The following is a 15,101-nucleotide window of genomic DNA, read 5'->3' as shown; positions in this document are numbered from 1 at the left end:
GATAGCTTTGTTTATTTGTTTTATGATGCTCTGTCCTCATCGCTCCAGTACTCCTTTATCACTAAAACAATCCCCGTGTAACACAGTGTAATCAATTACCCTTTTTGCCTTCTCTGTCTCTCTGCCTTCCTGTTGCTCTTTCTCCCAGGTTCAGCTTCTTACTGCTCCTGCCTCCACATCTCATCGACAGACGCAGTTAAAAAATGAATCTGACTTGCTGATGGGGGCGCCACCTGCCAAAGGTTATCCTGGGGCTCAGTGTCCCGCAGGTATGTTTATCACTTTGTGTTACAGAATAAAGAGCAGTTTTAGTAGTGGTGTTTGTCCTGTACCATTGATTTAAATGGACTGAAGATTGATGTTCATTGGACAAAAGGCCACTGTTCCTGTCGTTCAGTGCCAAAGTCAAGGGTTCAAAGCCATGTAATTGGCCACAGCTAAAATCACATCATTTTGTGGTTTATTCATAATGGCAGTTTAGCACTGGATCCATCCGGAGGAAACTTTATTAGCCAATAAGCATGTGGAGATAATCCCATTCCCTATAACAATAATGATAATCCCAGAACCCACCCACATTTTCATTTATCTCCCACTACAGTTGTTGGGGATTTCACTGTGGAGAGATTAGAGTAGATTTAAGTTGTATGTGTGTTGGACGATGTGAGCACTGACGGTTGTGGGTGTTTTTTGGGTGACTGCCATGATGCATGTGGCTTTGAATTGCAGCAATTCATTGCCAGTTGCCATAGAGATGTAGAACTGAGACATTAAAGAGGCTTGTGGGGATTTGAAGGGGCTAATTGTATAGTAAAAATTGTAGGACTGCACTTGACACTGTCACAGATGTCATTTCCACCAGCCAAATTGTAACCGCAGACTTTTCAAGCAGCCTTTGTTCAGGAAATATTTACCCATTCAGTTTCTCTAAGTATTTCAAAAAAATTGAAGATGGACTCCCAAATCGGATGAGCGCCTTTCTAAAATATAAATAATCAATACTTCAAAGTCACATTATCCTTCAGAAATCAGTTTAATATGTTGATTTCTTTTTATCATCAATGTTGAAAGTTGTGCTGCTTAATACTTTTATGGAAATCATATATATATATATATAAAAAAAAGATTCTTTGGTGAATAGAAAAATCTAAATTTAAATATCAAAATATTTGAAATCTTTTGTAACATCATAAAAGTCTTTATTTATATATTTATATTTTTTAATATACATATATATTGTGTTTAAAGACCCATTTACCAGGTGAAAAGATGTGACATTATACAAAGTTAAATAATTGGCTTTTATATTGATATTGTACTGAAGCCAGTGCAAATTATTTCAATGTTGACTGTGTTTTTACTACACACACTCATAAAAGACCTGAAGTGAAAGACTTTCTATTCAATAATATTAGAATACAAAACAAATAACAGCAAAAATGTGTAGTACCTCATGGAAATGAGCTGTCACTGCTGTGCTCTTTTGTTGTCGTTCTAGTTTCCACGTTAACCCTTCTCTGATTGGTGGATCTCACTTTAGGATCATGCAGAGTATGGTTATCCTATTTGAAGCTTCTTATTTCTCCATCTGAAGGCATGGTTAATACCGACCCCTTAATTCCCCTTACCCACTCCATGGCTATCCCTCGCTGTCAATGCTCAGTGTGGAAGAGATTAAAAGGCGGGTCCAGAGATTTCCAGAGTCCTCCCTGTGCTGACTTGGCAGTACCATTCAACAAATCAGGGCAATTCAGTTCTTTCCACACGGAACACTGAATAGATCTGCTGCCCAGAGGTTCTCCACCTCAGTGCAAAGTCAATCCTCTATCCATTTCGAAATACCACATCCATGGAGGGTTTGTGGTGGAAGGATGAGGCACAAATTAGCCTTGAGGGGATTATTTCCATGTGCTGGTTACACAGATGGAGTGAAAGTGAATCTGGTGCTTTCATGGGAGGAACGAGCATTTGTGTGGAGCTCTTAAACTGTGTGTGATGCTCTGCAGGGCTCACTATAATGCACGATTATTGATTTAGTCTGATTGAAATAGAAAAAGTGGATGCAAATTAGACATCATCATACTTACTAACATATCGCTCAAGACTGATATAAAAATTTAAATTAAACTTTATTTGGAGTACTGCTTGTGCACAATGCACATTTCTTATTAAGCCTAAAATGTGTTTTAATGTCACTATTGATGAGGATTGTATGATCTTTGAATAATATAATTATTTAAATGCAAGATATAATTGTACTTGAAATATACTTGCAATAGTTCCACTCAGAACTATAGTTCAATCAAGTATACTTCCAAATATCTTTAGTTGAACTTCAGGACCACTTCTGCACTATTAAAGTGCATTAAGCACAAAATTAGTTGTTCCAATTTGGCAGACTTTAAGTATACCAGTTTAGTATAACAAAAGTACAATTGCAGGGTATTTTTATTAAGTACATAAATATGTAAATGTATTTGTAGTTGTTACAGTTATGGACTTTTGTTTGTGTTCTAGTCCTCCTGCCTTAGTCTTCCTTTGACCTAGTTTTCTTTAGTTGCCCTGATTAGGTAATTAGCTCCACAGTTTCTTTTTCTCCATGATTGTGTTTAGTATTTAAAGCCTGTGTTCTCCCATGTTCCTTTGTCTGCTATCGTTTTGGATTTATGTTTGGTTGTGCCCTGCTCAGTCTGTGGAATATTAAAATTACTTGATTGTACTCCTTCGTCGTGCGCTTTATTTTGCACACCAGACTCGTAACAGAATAGCAGACCCTCAAAGTGAGTAATAATTAGCGACGTTTTTCTTTGTTTATTTATTTATTTTTTCCCTCGTTTATCTCCCGGAATGGACAACCTAGCCATCCAACTCCTATGCCTAGAGCAATAGGACCATTCACTGGAGGACCACACCAGGGACCTTTTAGATCTGGTGTGCCTTACACACTTCCCGGACCGGATTCTCTGCGGATTCTACATCACCAGCCTGAGCGACCGGTGTAAAGCATGCCTGCCAGCGGACGGTCCAAAGGAGAATTTCGCCGCTTGTGTGGACTGGGAGCTGAAGAATAATGGACTGTTTTTCTCTGTCTGCCCTGCCGAGGACTGCACGGAGTGTTCGCCAGAGCCCACCGCAACCGCAGAGCCCGAGCCGGCCACGATTAAAGAGCCAACACCATTTAAAGTGACAGAGCCTCTCATTGCCCCGGAGCCAGGACTCAAGAACTCGACTGACCAGGTGTGTGAGCCAGCAACACTGTGTGTCGTGGGAATAATTGTGGAGATCGAGTGAATGGAGGATAACCACGCCCACATTCACACCACTGTGGGTGAGCTGTTACTGGACTCTGAACTATTGGACTGTTTGAGTGAGGAGGAATTCAGGCTTCTCCCTTTCCCGCTGGTTCCATCCAGCTCTCCGGAACCCCTGCTGGTTCCGTCCAGCTCTCCAGTGCCCCTACTGGTTCCGTCCAGCTCTCCAGAGCCCCTGCTTGTTCCGTCCAGCTCTCCAGTGCCCCTACTGGTTCCGTCCAGCTCTCCAGAGCCCCTGCTGGTTCCGTCCAGCTCTCCAATGCCCCTACTGGTTCCGTCCAGCTCTCCAGAGCTCCTGCTGGTTCCGCCCAGTACTCCTTCCTCAGCCAGCTACTCAATGAAAATCTCAAGGAGGTTCCCTCCCAACCTCCCACTCCCTCCTCCTCTGTATCAGCCCTGTCTTGGCGGCCTCAGAAAAGCCCCTCAGCTCACCCTCAGCACGCCATGGGTCGGTTGCGCTTCAGGACTTCCTATCACCAGCTACCTCAGGGTTGGAGGATTCCCACTCTCCGCCTCCAGCCTTCGAGATTCGGACTCCACCTCGGCCCTCCGACCCATCGGCTCCACCTTGGCTCCTGGCTCCCTTGTCTCCACCGTGGCCCGTCATTCCACCAGCTCCACCGGGCTCCCTCGTCCCTCCGGCTCCGGTCAGTCGACGATCATCCGCCGCCTCGGGACTCCACTCCTCTGGCTTCTCCTTCCCTCCGGCTCCACCTTCATCCTCTGTCACTCCGGCTCCGCCACGGCATTCCGGATCCCTGCCTCCGCCTCATTCGCCTGAGCCCCTGTCTCCGCCTAAGCCCTCCGGATCCTCTCTGTCACCCAGGCTCTGCGGCTGTTCTGCTCCAACCTGGGCTCCTACTCCACTGGCATCATCTCCGTCAGTCAGCCCCCTGGTGTCGGTGGTCCCATCTCCACCATGGCTCCTCCCGCCGTCGACTCCACCATGGGCCGCCATCCTGGCTGGCCTCTGGATTGCCACCTGGCTCCTCTTGCTCCAGGCTCCTCCCTGGCTCCTCCCACCCTCCACTCCCCCATGAACTTATTTTTTTTACTTTTTCTGCCCCTTTCTTTTTGCCTGCCCCTCATCAGCTCCACGCCCGCCTCCCTCCTCTGTTGGACTGTTGTCGGCGCAAGGACGCGCCGTTCCGGGAGGGGGCGATAACAGTAGTAACAGTACTACATGAAACAGTAGCATGAAATAAATGTATTTCAAACACCTTTTGTATATTTTTTTCACTAGGGTTTACAATAAGAACAACTATAAGATGTGTGGTCTTTGCAATGTTTTATATCTTTTATTTTATCTCATTCAATTTATACTGCAAACTCACAACTTAAAAAATATAAATAAATATATAAACACAAATGTAATTTCTTTTACAGTGGCACTGTAGATTCAGCAGCAGTGCAGTATCGGAACAGTGTTTTAGACAACCAGTTTTCAGTGAAAATGAAGGTACAGCGGTCCCTGCCTGGTTTCCCACTGATTTGTTCCTGGCTCTTACCTCGTCCAGCTTGTTTTCAAGTGAGCAGACATTGGCAAGCAGGATGCTTGGCACAGGACGTTAGTTTGATCAAGACATTAGCTGTGCATGAAGCCATACCCCAAAAACTCTTCTGCGGCTCAGTCGGGAGTCCATGGAAGCTGAATGTTAATCTGTGTTGGACTTTTTCCATGTCGAGTAAGGTTTGTCTATCATAAGATATCCCGAATGAGAAAGGCAAGAAGATAGTTCAAATTACAGTCTCCTTTTTCTCCTTGCCTGGTTGCTGATATAGATATAAACTACAAAGCCTTTGTGGCCTTCTGCAGGTAATCCTCATAGGGGGGCATTTTTTGTAACACAACAGGGTTGTTGAATTTGCGTTACTCATTCACCATCTTCCTGCTACATAAACTGTGTGGATGTGTTTATGGCCAGATGCTTGGTGGGAGAGAAACATGAGGAGATTTTATTTTATCATAAAGTCTTTCAGAGGGAGAATAACATGAGTGACTGTGTAAATATATCGATGTATCAGTTCATAAATTATTCCTTCAGGGAATCCTGTCTCTGCAGTGATATCACAGATGATGATCTCACATGATGAGCTCAGTGTTATTTAGACTGCGTCTGCCAACAGGCACTTCACTGATCCACTGATTTTTATCAGGTTGTGGGACGGTTCCAATGGCAGGCCTAGAAGATACTTTATAGAAGATTGACTTTTTTACAGATTAGAATAGAGAGCGCTTTAAGAACTGGAGAATCCTTATACTTCCTGTATAATGGTAAATTTGCGTGTGTTTGTCCCAGGTCCACAGGGCGAGAAAGGCCGGGATGGCTTACCCGGTAAAGACGGTGAGTTGTTTCATGTCTTTTCCCTGTTCAGTACAATCTAAAATACACACATACACACTTGTGCACACTCACATTAGAGGCCTGCTGCCCAACCGTGGTTCATTCATACAGTTTGTAAGGACTAGAACCTTTCTAAAAGCAGCAGGTTTCCCATGATCACTGCATGCATAAAACAAGAAATGATGGAGACTCACCCAAAGAATAAAATTCACCATTTAATCACTCTAAACTAATTTCAAAACTTGAATGACTTTCGAGTTTTGCTGCCAGATATATACTGGCAAAATATCTCTTTAATCAGTTAAAATATTTTCTAAATCTTATTTTGTGTTCTTTAGAAGTATGGTTTGAAACGAAATCATGAATAAATCATAACAAAATTGACATTCTCACTCTGAGAGGGGAAAAAGCTGAGCACTAATTTGTACATTACATATTTTCTCTGTCTCTGTAGGTAAACCAGGGTCTCGAGGTCTGCCAGGACCCAAAGGTGATGCAGGCAGCAGAGGTCCATCTGGGGCTCCAGGGTCTAAAGGAACATCTGGTCCTCCAGGTACATTCAAAAAATCAAGCCCACCGTACTATCAGACGAACATCGTGGCAGACTAGCTATGTCCTCTTAACACATCTCATGTTGCTGTCTAATGTGTAGAGCACTTAAAAGAATAATTCACCCAAAAATTAGAATTTCCTGAAAATTCACTCACCACTCACCCCAAGCTGTAGATGAGTGTTTCCTCATCGAAACATATTTGGAGAAATGTAGCAATGCATCACTTGCTCACCAATGGATCCTCTGCAGTGAATGGGTGCCATCAGAATGAGAGTTCAAACAGCTGATGAAAAACATTACAATAATCCACAAGTAATCCCATGACTCCAGTTCATCAATTAACATCTTGTGAAGTGAAAAGCTACATGTTTATCAGAAACAACCACCATTAAACCGACAAAAGCATCATCAAAAACCAACTTCAAACTGTTGTTTCCGGCTAAAATATGAGTCCCCTATCCATTATTTTGCTTTATCCAGTGGAAAAGTCATCTGAATCAGGAAATGATTATGCACAGATAAATCACTAATAACAAGTATGTCCAAAACTGTTGTAAACAAATTATGTCAATGGATTTTGATGTGAGAGGTAGAACATGGGAATAACTTTTTCACTGGAGGAAGCGTTATCAATTACCGACTGGTATTTTGGCTAGAAGAGATGGTTTAAAGTTAAAATGCCTTGATTGTATTTATTTATTACAAACGTGCAGCTTTTCACTTCACAAGACATTAATTGATGGACTGGAGTCACATGGATTACTTGTGGATTATAGTGATGTTTTCATCAGCTGTTTAACTTTTATTCTGACGGCTCCCATTCACTACAGAAGATGTAAGTGATGTAATGCTAAATTTCTCACAATCTGTTTAGATTAAGAAATAAACTCATCTACATCTTGGATAGCCTGAGGGTGGGTACATTTTCTGCAAATTTTAACTTTTGGGTGAACTTAATTTTTGCTTTCATCTTTGTCTTAGACTCCTAAAAGTTGTCTTCATACATCAGTTTACATAATTGTATCCACTTACAGCAGAGCACTGCTTTCTTGTGGAGTGCTGACCTGTGACTTGCTAGAATGTGGTTTCTCGCCATGCTGTCTTTTCTGCCATAAGAGACAGTATATGGAGACGTTGCCGAGTCAGCATTGAGCTCCAAGCCCTCTTGCCAAAATATTTGTGCTTGGACCACACTATAAAAAATCCTTTTTTGTTCACAGCATGTACTGCTGTGCTGGGGTTTGCCTAAAACACACACACACATCGACTAACATATGTATCACTTTACCCCAAGGCTCAAAAATAGTATAGAATTTAGTTATAATATTTGAAACATGGCCACAGGTATGAAAAGTCTTTTACCAGAGCCATGACTGACTGACAGGGGCTTCAAATGACCTTAGGTCTTTACCCAGGCTCCTCAGCCATATGAATCCAATCTAAATTGAACATGAAATATGTATACGATTCTTGCTTCTTATTTCTTCCATATGTTTGCCATTGTATTGTTTTTCTTGGATTTGCCTTTTTCTTTATGCCTTCATGTCATGCACAATGAACTGTATCTGATTGCTGTATTCTCTCAAGATAGGTATGTTTACATAAAGCAAAGTAGATCTATAGGAAAACGATGTCATGGTATATGGGTAGCTGACATGACACACTTTGGGAGAGTTGACATGTCATGTAGTGTGGCAAGCTGTACTTCACTTAAAGCATGATGATATTTCTTCTATATTTATTTATGTAGTTTTACAACTTTATATTAACCGAGGGATTACACAGTCATTTGTACTTTTAATTATTTGTACTTTTAAAAATGTATTTATTCAAATGAGCTAGTTAAGCTAAAAAGTGATTCTAAAAATGAAATAATATAAATCAAATAAATGACATAAATTGTAGATTCATATAAATTTAACAAAATCTTGAAGAAATGGGAGCAATATTACAGTACAGTGCTGGCATGAGAAAGATAATTACTGAATACCATATTCATAGACATTCATTCAATGGTATTTACATGAAAGAGCAAAATGCATTGTAATCATGATAAATTATTTATTTATTTATTTTAAATGCATAAACATGACAATCCCATAGTGCTTATTTGTAAGTGAAAGATGGTATGGGCAAATTCAGTGATCAGGGGCCGGATTCATGAAAATCTTCTTAAGAAATACATTTTGAAATTTCTTAAGATAAATTCTGAGAAGTTCGTAAGAATTTTCTTAAGTGCAATTCTTGAAAAAATCTTAAGAAGAAAAAAAATAAGCAACAACAAATTAATTACCGCTACATTTGAATTGTATCACTTTATTATCCTGTTTTAAAATTGCACCCACATTCCGGTCAACTATTTGAATGTAAAGCGCGTGAGATGTGTTCGTTTAACGACATTAACCGTCAAAAGAGAAATTTACTCGCAGAAAAGCATAAACTACTCAGCTAATTTGACATGGATGACAAGAAAAGAAACAAAAACTAGGCAAGAGATGGAGGTTCTTATCAAGGAAATTAGCGCAAGGAGGAAAGTACTCCTTGGGAGACTGGATAACCGTATCTCGATGCAAAGTAAGCGACGCGCATGGGAACGGGTGGTGGAGGCCGTTTCAGCAGTGGCCAACTCCATTAGAGATGCGGATGGGGTGAAAAAGAAATGACTTAAAGTCGGCAGTTAAAAAAAAAAGGAGCAGCGAGGAGGGAGGAAAAAATGACAGGTGGTGGATCGGCGTCTATTATTCTGGATGCATTTGAAGAGAAGGTTATGTCAGTCATCGGAGATACAGCAGTGACAGGCGTCAAATCCGGTGTGGGTACAGAAGAAGGTAAGCAGTTATCCCATTTGTTTAGGTACAGTGAACATCAGCTAATTGTTTTTATTATTCACATATGTTTGTAGTATTTTTTTAATGAAACATTACTAGTTACAGACGCTATCTACAATAGCCGGATTTAATGTTTGCTTAACTGTTGAAATTGCTTAACTAATTGTAAATTATAACTTTTGACGTTGTTTTAACCCAAACACAGTAGGCCTATATCAAACAAGTCAGCAAGTGCCAAGGGTAATGCTTTATTTGCTATGCAGTGACCTTGACTTTGGAGCTCCTGCCGGTTGTTTCACCTTCCACATTGGACTTTGCTGGTGAGAGAGAAGTTGAAGAGGTAATCTGTGCATCATGAATTTTATAATTAGTATATCTTTGCATATATGTATCATGAAAGTGGCATTTTTTTTAAGGCCCTCCTGGAGCCTGAGATGAATTTATCCCAGATCCTGTTAGATGGCAACCCTCATCTGTGCCAAACTCCCAAGCCAAAAAGGTTCTGCACAGAGGAGATGATTGACATACAGACCCAGCTGCTGAAAGAAGTTGCTGCACTCCGAAAAGTTCAGGAGGAGTTGCTTCAGGTGGAGAGAGAGAGGCTGGAAATAGAGAGACAAACACTGGAAATAAAGAAACGTAAACTGCAATAATTCAACAAATATTTATTATTTACTAATATTATGCATTATATACATCACATACAAATATTTATTCTGTAGAATTATAGTTCAAGAAATATATCTTATAATATTATAATATAAATATATATTTTATGACAGAATTCTAATAATTTGATTGTATTGTAATAATTTACTTGAAAATAAAATAAATTTTTTATATGAAAAATCAAATGTGTCAAATGTTTTATGAATAAATGCAGTAAAGTTTTTGAAGTAACAGTAAAGCATTATTAGTTTTTCTCAGGTGAATCGTCGTGCTATTAGATTATTTCGTGCTTGCATTCCTGAGTTGCTTAGAGGGTTTTCTACATCCCTCAGAGGCTCATCAGGGGCCTCTGCAATGTTGGGAAGTGGCACACGATGCATCTGGCATATATTATGCAGTACACACACTGCTGCAATAATTCGGCATGCCCTCTCAGGTGTGTACAAGAGCACTCCACCAGAGTGATCAATGCATCGGAATCTAGATTTCAGAACTCCAATGCATCTCTCCACTACTCCCCTCGTTTTCCTTTGTGCCCTGTTGTATCTTTCATGTGCCTCTGATGCTGGATGAAGAATTGGAGTCATCAGCCTTAAGGTCTCAAGGGGTAGCCACTGTCCCCTGTAAAACACAGGTATTTTCTGCTAACTGAACACAAACGTAACAATGGCATTCCCAAACTAAAATATTTATTCATGATTTTTTCTTCTTCTTTTTTTTTAGCATGTGTTCACTTTTGAAAGAAGACACTAAAAGCATAGAATTTACTAAAAACATAGAAAACATGAGACTGAAAAAGATAATCAATGTAATATGTAAAATTAATTTGTGGTTGATATGCCAAAAAAAAATTATATATATATATTGGGCTTCACTGAATTGTTGACCCTGTGCTGAGTTGGTGAGTATGAAAGAATCATGGGTACTCCCAGACCATTTTGCTACAAAGTTTGTTATTTTCAGTGAAGCATCACAGACTTTCTGGGCATTAATTGAATGAAAATTCTACCTGTTGACATACAGTTCTTCATCATCAGGCACCCTACAAAGATGGATATTGAAAGCAAGTTAAAAAGAAATAATGTTAATCTAACTAATTCATGTATTACATATTATTTACCCTAATGGCAATGGGTGTCCCATCCACTGCAGCCAATACATTTGGAAATGCTGCAATCTCAAATAATTTGTTTAATGAGGATTTGCTCTGCCACTGTAGATGGAAACTTGAAGTTCTTCGCCATTCTGCTGAGAGCCCTTGACACGTTGAAGACAATTCGGCTTATGCTAGATTGACTAATTCCCACAGTATTACTTAAAACTGCTTGAAATGACCCAGAAGTAAAGAAGCGTAGGGCAACCATTATCTGCAGTATAACGGGAAGGGGAGAGGACCTTTTTGTTTTTCGCTGCAAATTATCTCTCAGAATATGTGCAAGATACATTACTGAGTTTCATGGAAGCCTATAAATTCTAAGCAGAACATGGTCAGGAAAGGTGAGAGGATCTGCTCTGTCTCTAAGAGGCCTTTCTGGCTCTGGCTCCCTGTTGACAACCCATAGAATTTCCATCTGGAACACAAACATATAATAAGCCAACTATGCTATTTTATACAAGTAAAATATTGTAGTACTTACACAGAATGTTATAAGTTTTATAATTTTGTAATATTTAATATTTAAAATGTACAATATAATAATTTCATTAAAAATCTTACCCTTTATGGATCTACGACTAGTTGGCAGTTATCTTAACTTTGAGAAGTTATTTAAGATGATTTTTAAGAAGATTATTTTCAAGAATTTGAATTTTTCTGACGTTTTTTCTTAAGAAAAAAGATAAGAATATTCTTAAGAAGAATTTTTGGGAATACAAAATATTCTTAACTTTTTTCTTAAGTTAAAAAATAAGAAGAAAATGGCAGTTAAGAAGAAATTTCTTCTTAAGAATGTTTCGTGAATCCGGGTGTGGATTCTTGTGTGTCTGAGTCCACGCACTTCCTGTTAAATGGAAACAGGACATCCTCTTTACAATGATGCTCTTACAGACACACAATGAACTGCTATTCACTCAATTAGCATTCCATAAAGCAGCAGACTCCACATGACTTGTGCTGTGACATTTCTCTAAGAATGAATTTTGTCCACTGGTAAGGCTGTTTATTTATTGATTCACTGACCAATTCTCTGCAGGTATTATGCAAATCAAGCAACAGCGATAATAATAAGTCCAATTTACATAGAAAGGAGGTATGTTTGTCTCATGAAACGGCACTATTTCATTACATTTAGCACCTGTTTAAGCTGGATTGTGGGTGGTTAGTGAATAATAAGAAGTGAATTTGACCCTAGGAAAATGAAAACTTTTAGCTCATATTAAAGGAATTTTATCCTACATCTCATCTAACCTCTTTTCCAAATAACTTTTGTAAACATTTTGTCAACCACCTAAAGAAGAGACTGATGAGAAATTGAGTGATAAGTACCAAGGGATGTCACAACAGAGGAAAAGAAAAGAAGGGACAGGAACAGAGAAAAACAAAGACAGGCAGATGAAACTCTCGTTCAGTTTGTTTTGCAATCACAATCCCACACCAGCCATGACCTAGCTTTTCATTCCTGCATTTTGTTCCCAATTAATCAAAACTAACAGACAACAAGGAACCAGCTGGAGGGATCTTATGTAGATGCACACGTTCACACACACACACACACACACACATCCAGACAGAGAGCTGTATGAATCAGCGCAGTCACTGGCCAGCTTTTAATTTATTACACACCAGAGTCGCTAATATGCTCCGGCATTTAGCAATGTTTATTTGAGTTTTCCCAGCTCTCCCTGTTAGAGCCCAGCACATGGCCATTATGAACCCCCTCTTGTTAATTACAGCCCACACACACAGTAAAATACAAATACACACCACTCTCCTGCCCCTCTTATTAACCTGTTTCCTAGAACAGCCATGTATAGAAACCAAATACCTCATTCTACCTCAATCTGCGCTCTCTTTTACTTCGTCTCCTTCTCTTTAGGATGTTAAACATCCCGTAACTTCCTTGGAATCCTTTTATCATATACTGTAGCTGCTCAACATAGTGTGCAAAAAAAACACTCCATATGTTCTCCTGTTTCCTGTTAGCTTTCTGTTGAATAGGACAAGAGTGCCTTATAATTGACTACTCAGGGGAAAGATAGCTTGAAAGGTAGCACTTTGTGGGGTTTTTTTAGTTGAGCTTTCTCATAGTTTTTTTTTTTTTTTTTGCTTTCTCATCAGGTCCTCAAGGACCACCGGGCCTCCCAGGAGAGAGGGGCCTCCCTGGGCCACCCGGGCCCCCCGGACCACCAGCCCCTGTACCTGAACAAGATGGTATGATTACTTTAATTTAAGGGGATTAAATAATGGTATGATTACAATAATTTAAGGGGATTAAATAATAATGTACAAGCATCCAGTCATTATCATAAAATAAAAAACAGAACCCAGAGTGATTAGGTCTTGTTCAATTCAATTCAAGTTTCAGTTCAATTCAAGTTTATTTTTATAGCGCTTTTTGCGATACAAATCGTTGCAAAGCAGCTCTACCGGAATTTAAGTTTCCACACTATATTTATATATTGCAGAACCTTAATATGTTTGATTTATGGCAAAATTTGGTAATTCTGTATGTTATCTGAGCATTGGCATCCTCCGAAGTCCTCTGAGGGGTTGGCATTATCTTTTCTCAGGTGTTCGGTCATCTCAGATCATTTAAGGGTTGGATCCAACCCTTAAATGATCTGAGATGACTGAACACCTGAGAAAAGATAAAAGAAACAGAGAAACAAATAGAGACATAATTAGCATAGCTGGTGTTCCATCTAAGCAAAAATGATTTGTTCAACCCAAGCTAAAGAATAATAATAAATGTACATTTGATCAGATATAACTGCAGTACAAGATTATAAGATGCATGTGAATGCTTGGCTAAAGAGATGTGTCTTTAATCTAGATTTAAACAGAGAGAGTGTGTCTGAACCCCGAATGTTATCAGGAAGGCTATTCCAGAGTTTGGGAGCCAAATGTGAAAAAGATCTACCTCCTTTAGTGGACTTTGCTATCCTAGGTACTACCAAAAGTCCAGAGTTTTGCGACCTTAGGGAGCGGGTTGGATTGTAGCGTGGTAGAAGAAAAGTTAGGTACGCAGGAGCTAAACCATTTAGGGCCTTACAGGCAAGTAATAATATTTTGTAAATGATACGGAACTGAATAGGTAGCCAGTGCAGAGACTGTAAAATTGGGGTAATATGATCATATTTTCTTGACCTGGTAAGAACTCTAGCCGCTGCATTTTGGACTATCTGTAGCTTGTTTATTGAAGATGCAGGACAACCAGCTAGCAGTGCATTACAATAGTCCAGTCTAGAGGTCATGAATGCATGAACTAGCTTTTCTGCATCAGAAACAGGTAGCATGTATCGAAGCTTGGCAATGTTTCTAAGATGGAAGAATGCTGTTTTTGTAACATGGGAAATATGATTTTCAAAGGACAAGTTGCTGTCTAATATAACACTCAGATTTTTGACTTTAGAGGACGTAACAGTACATCCGTCTAGTTGCAAATTGTAATCCAAGAGATTCTGTGTACTGTTTTTTGGCCCAATAAGTAATATCTCGGTCTTAACTGAATTTAATAGGAGGAAATTATTGGTCATCCAATCTTTTACATTTTTTACACAATCTATTATCTTAGATAGTTTAGAAGTTTCATCTGGTCTTGTTGAGATATATAGTTGAGTATCATCAGCATAACAATGAAAACTAATCCCGTATTTTCTAATAATATTACCAAGAGGCAACATGTATATTGAAAATAGCAGAGGACCTAGGACAGATCTAAAGATAAAGATTACAAATTTTTATTATTTTGTTATGTAAGAAAAAACAGACCACGGTGCATGTGAAAAGTTAGGAAATCATTTCCCTGCAAAGGCAGTCATACAGTTTTGTGGTCATTATACAACAATATTTGACCACAGAATGCCACAATTGACCAATCAGAATCAAGTTTCCAATAGAGCTGTTACATTTGCCCGCTTTGCTGTTTTTGGACCCTGTTCTCACTCGCTCTCTCTCTCTCTGTCTGTCTGGCTTCAGGAACTATGTACGCTGCACTCACTCTTCCATGTGGTTCTTCAGATTTTTCACACCTTTAGAATCGAGTTGTGAGGGAAATTGCAGTAGTGCAGAACCAGATGGATGCATGTGGACACACGCACACACGCTGTAGTCAGTTGCTTTCAATATGGAACAGGTTCAGCTGTGAGTGCAGGACAGTTCTGCAAGTCAAAACCTCATTAATAGCCAGTCATGGGACGGTCAGTTCAAATTCATCTACGTTTTACACTGATACTT

General features: G+C 39.5%; 1 protein-coding gene across 3 annotated transcripts in view; it reads left to right on the top strand.

Annotated features, from left to right (window-relative positions):
* LOC306870050 (EMI domain-containing protein 1-like) overlaps positions 1-15,101 on the top strand; it is an 87,888-nt gene that overhangs the window by 61,163 nt on the left and 11,624 nt on the right. For all 3 annotated transcript variants that reach the window (XR_013784232.1, XM_079417087.1, XM_079417086.1), the window contains exons 6-9: positions 149-269; positions 5,612-5,656; positions 6,111-6,209; positions 12,984-13,076. Coding sequence is in view for 2 of the 3 variants with exons in the window: in XM_079417087.1 (XP_079273213.1) it covers positions 149-269; positions 5,612-5,656; positions 6,111-6,209; positions 12,984-13,076 (358 nt within the window). In the remaining variant the exon portion in view is untranslated. The remainder of the gene's footprint in view (positions 1-148; positions 270-5,611; positions 5,657-6,110; positions 6,210-12,983; positions 13,077-15,101) is intronic.

Source organism: Barbus barbus, assembly GCF_936440315.1.
Source record: "Barbus barbus genome assembly, chromosome: 5".
Classification (NCBI taxonomy): Eukaryota; Metazoa; Chordata; class Actinopteri; order Cypriniformes; family Cyprinidae; genus Barbus; species Barbus barbus.
This window is presented reverse-complemented; position numbering and strand designations above follow the sequence as displayed.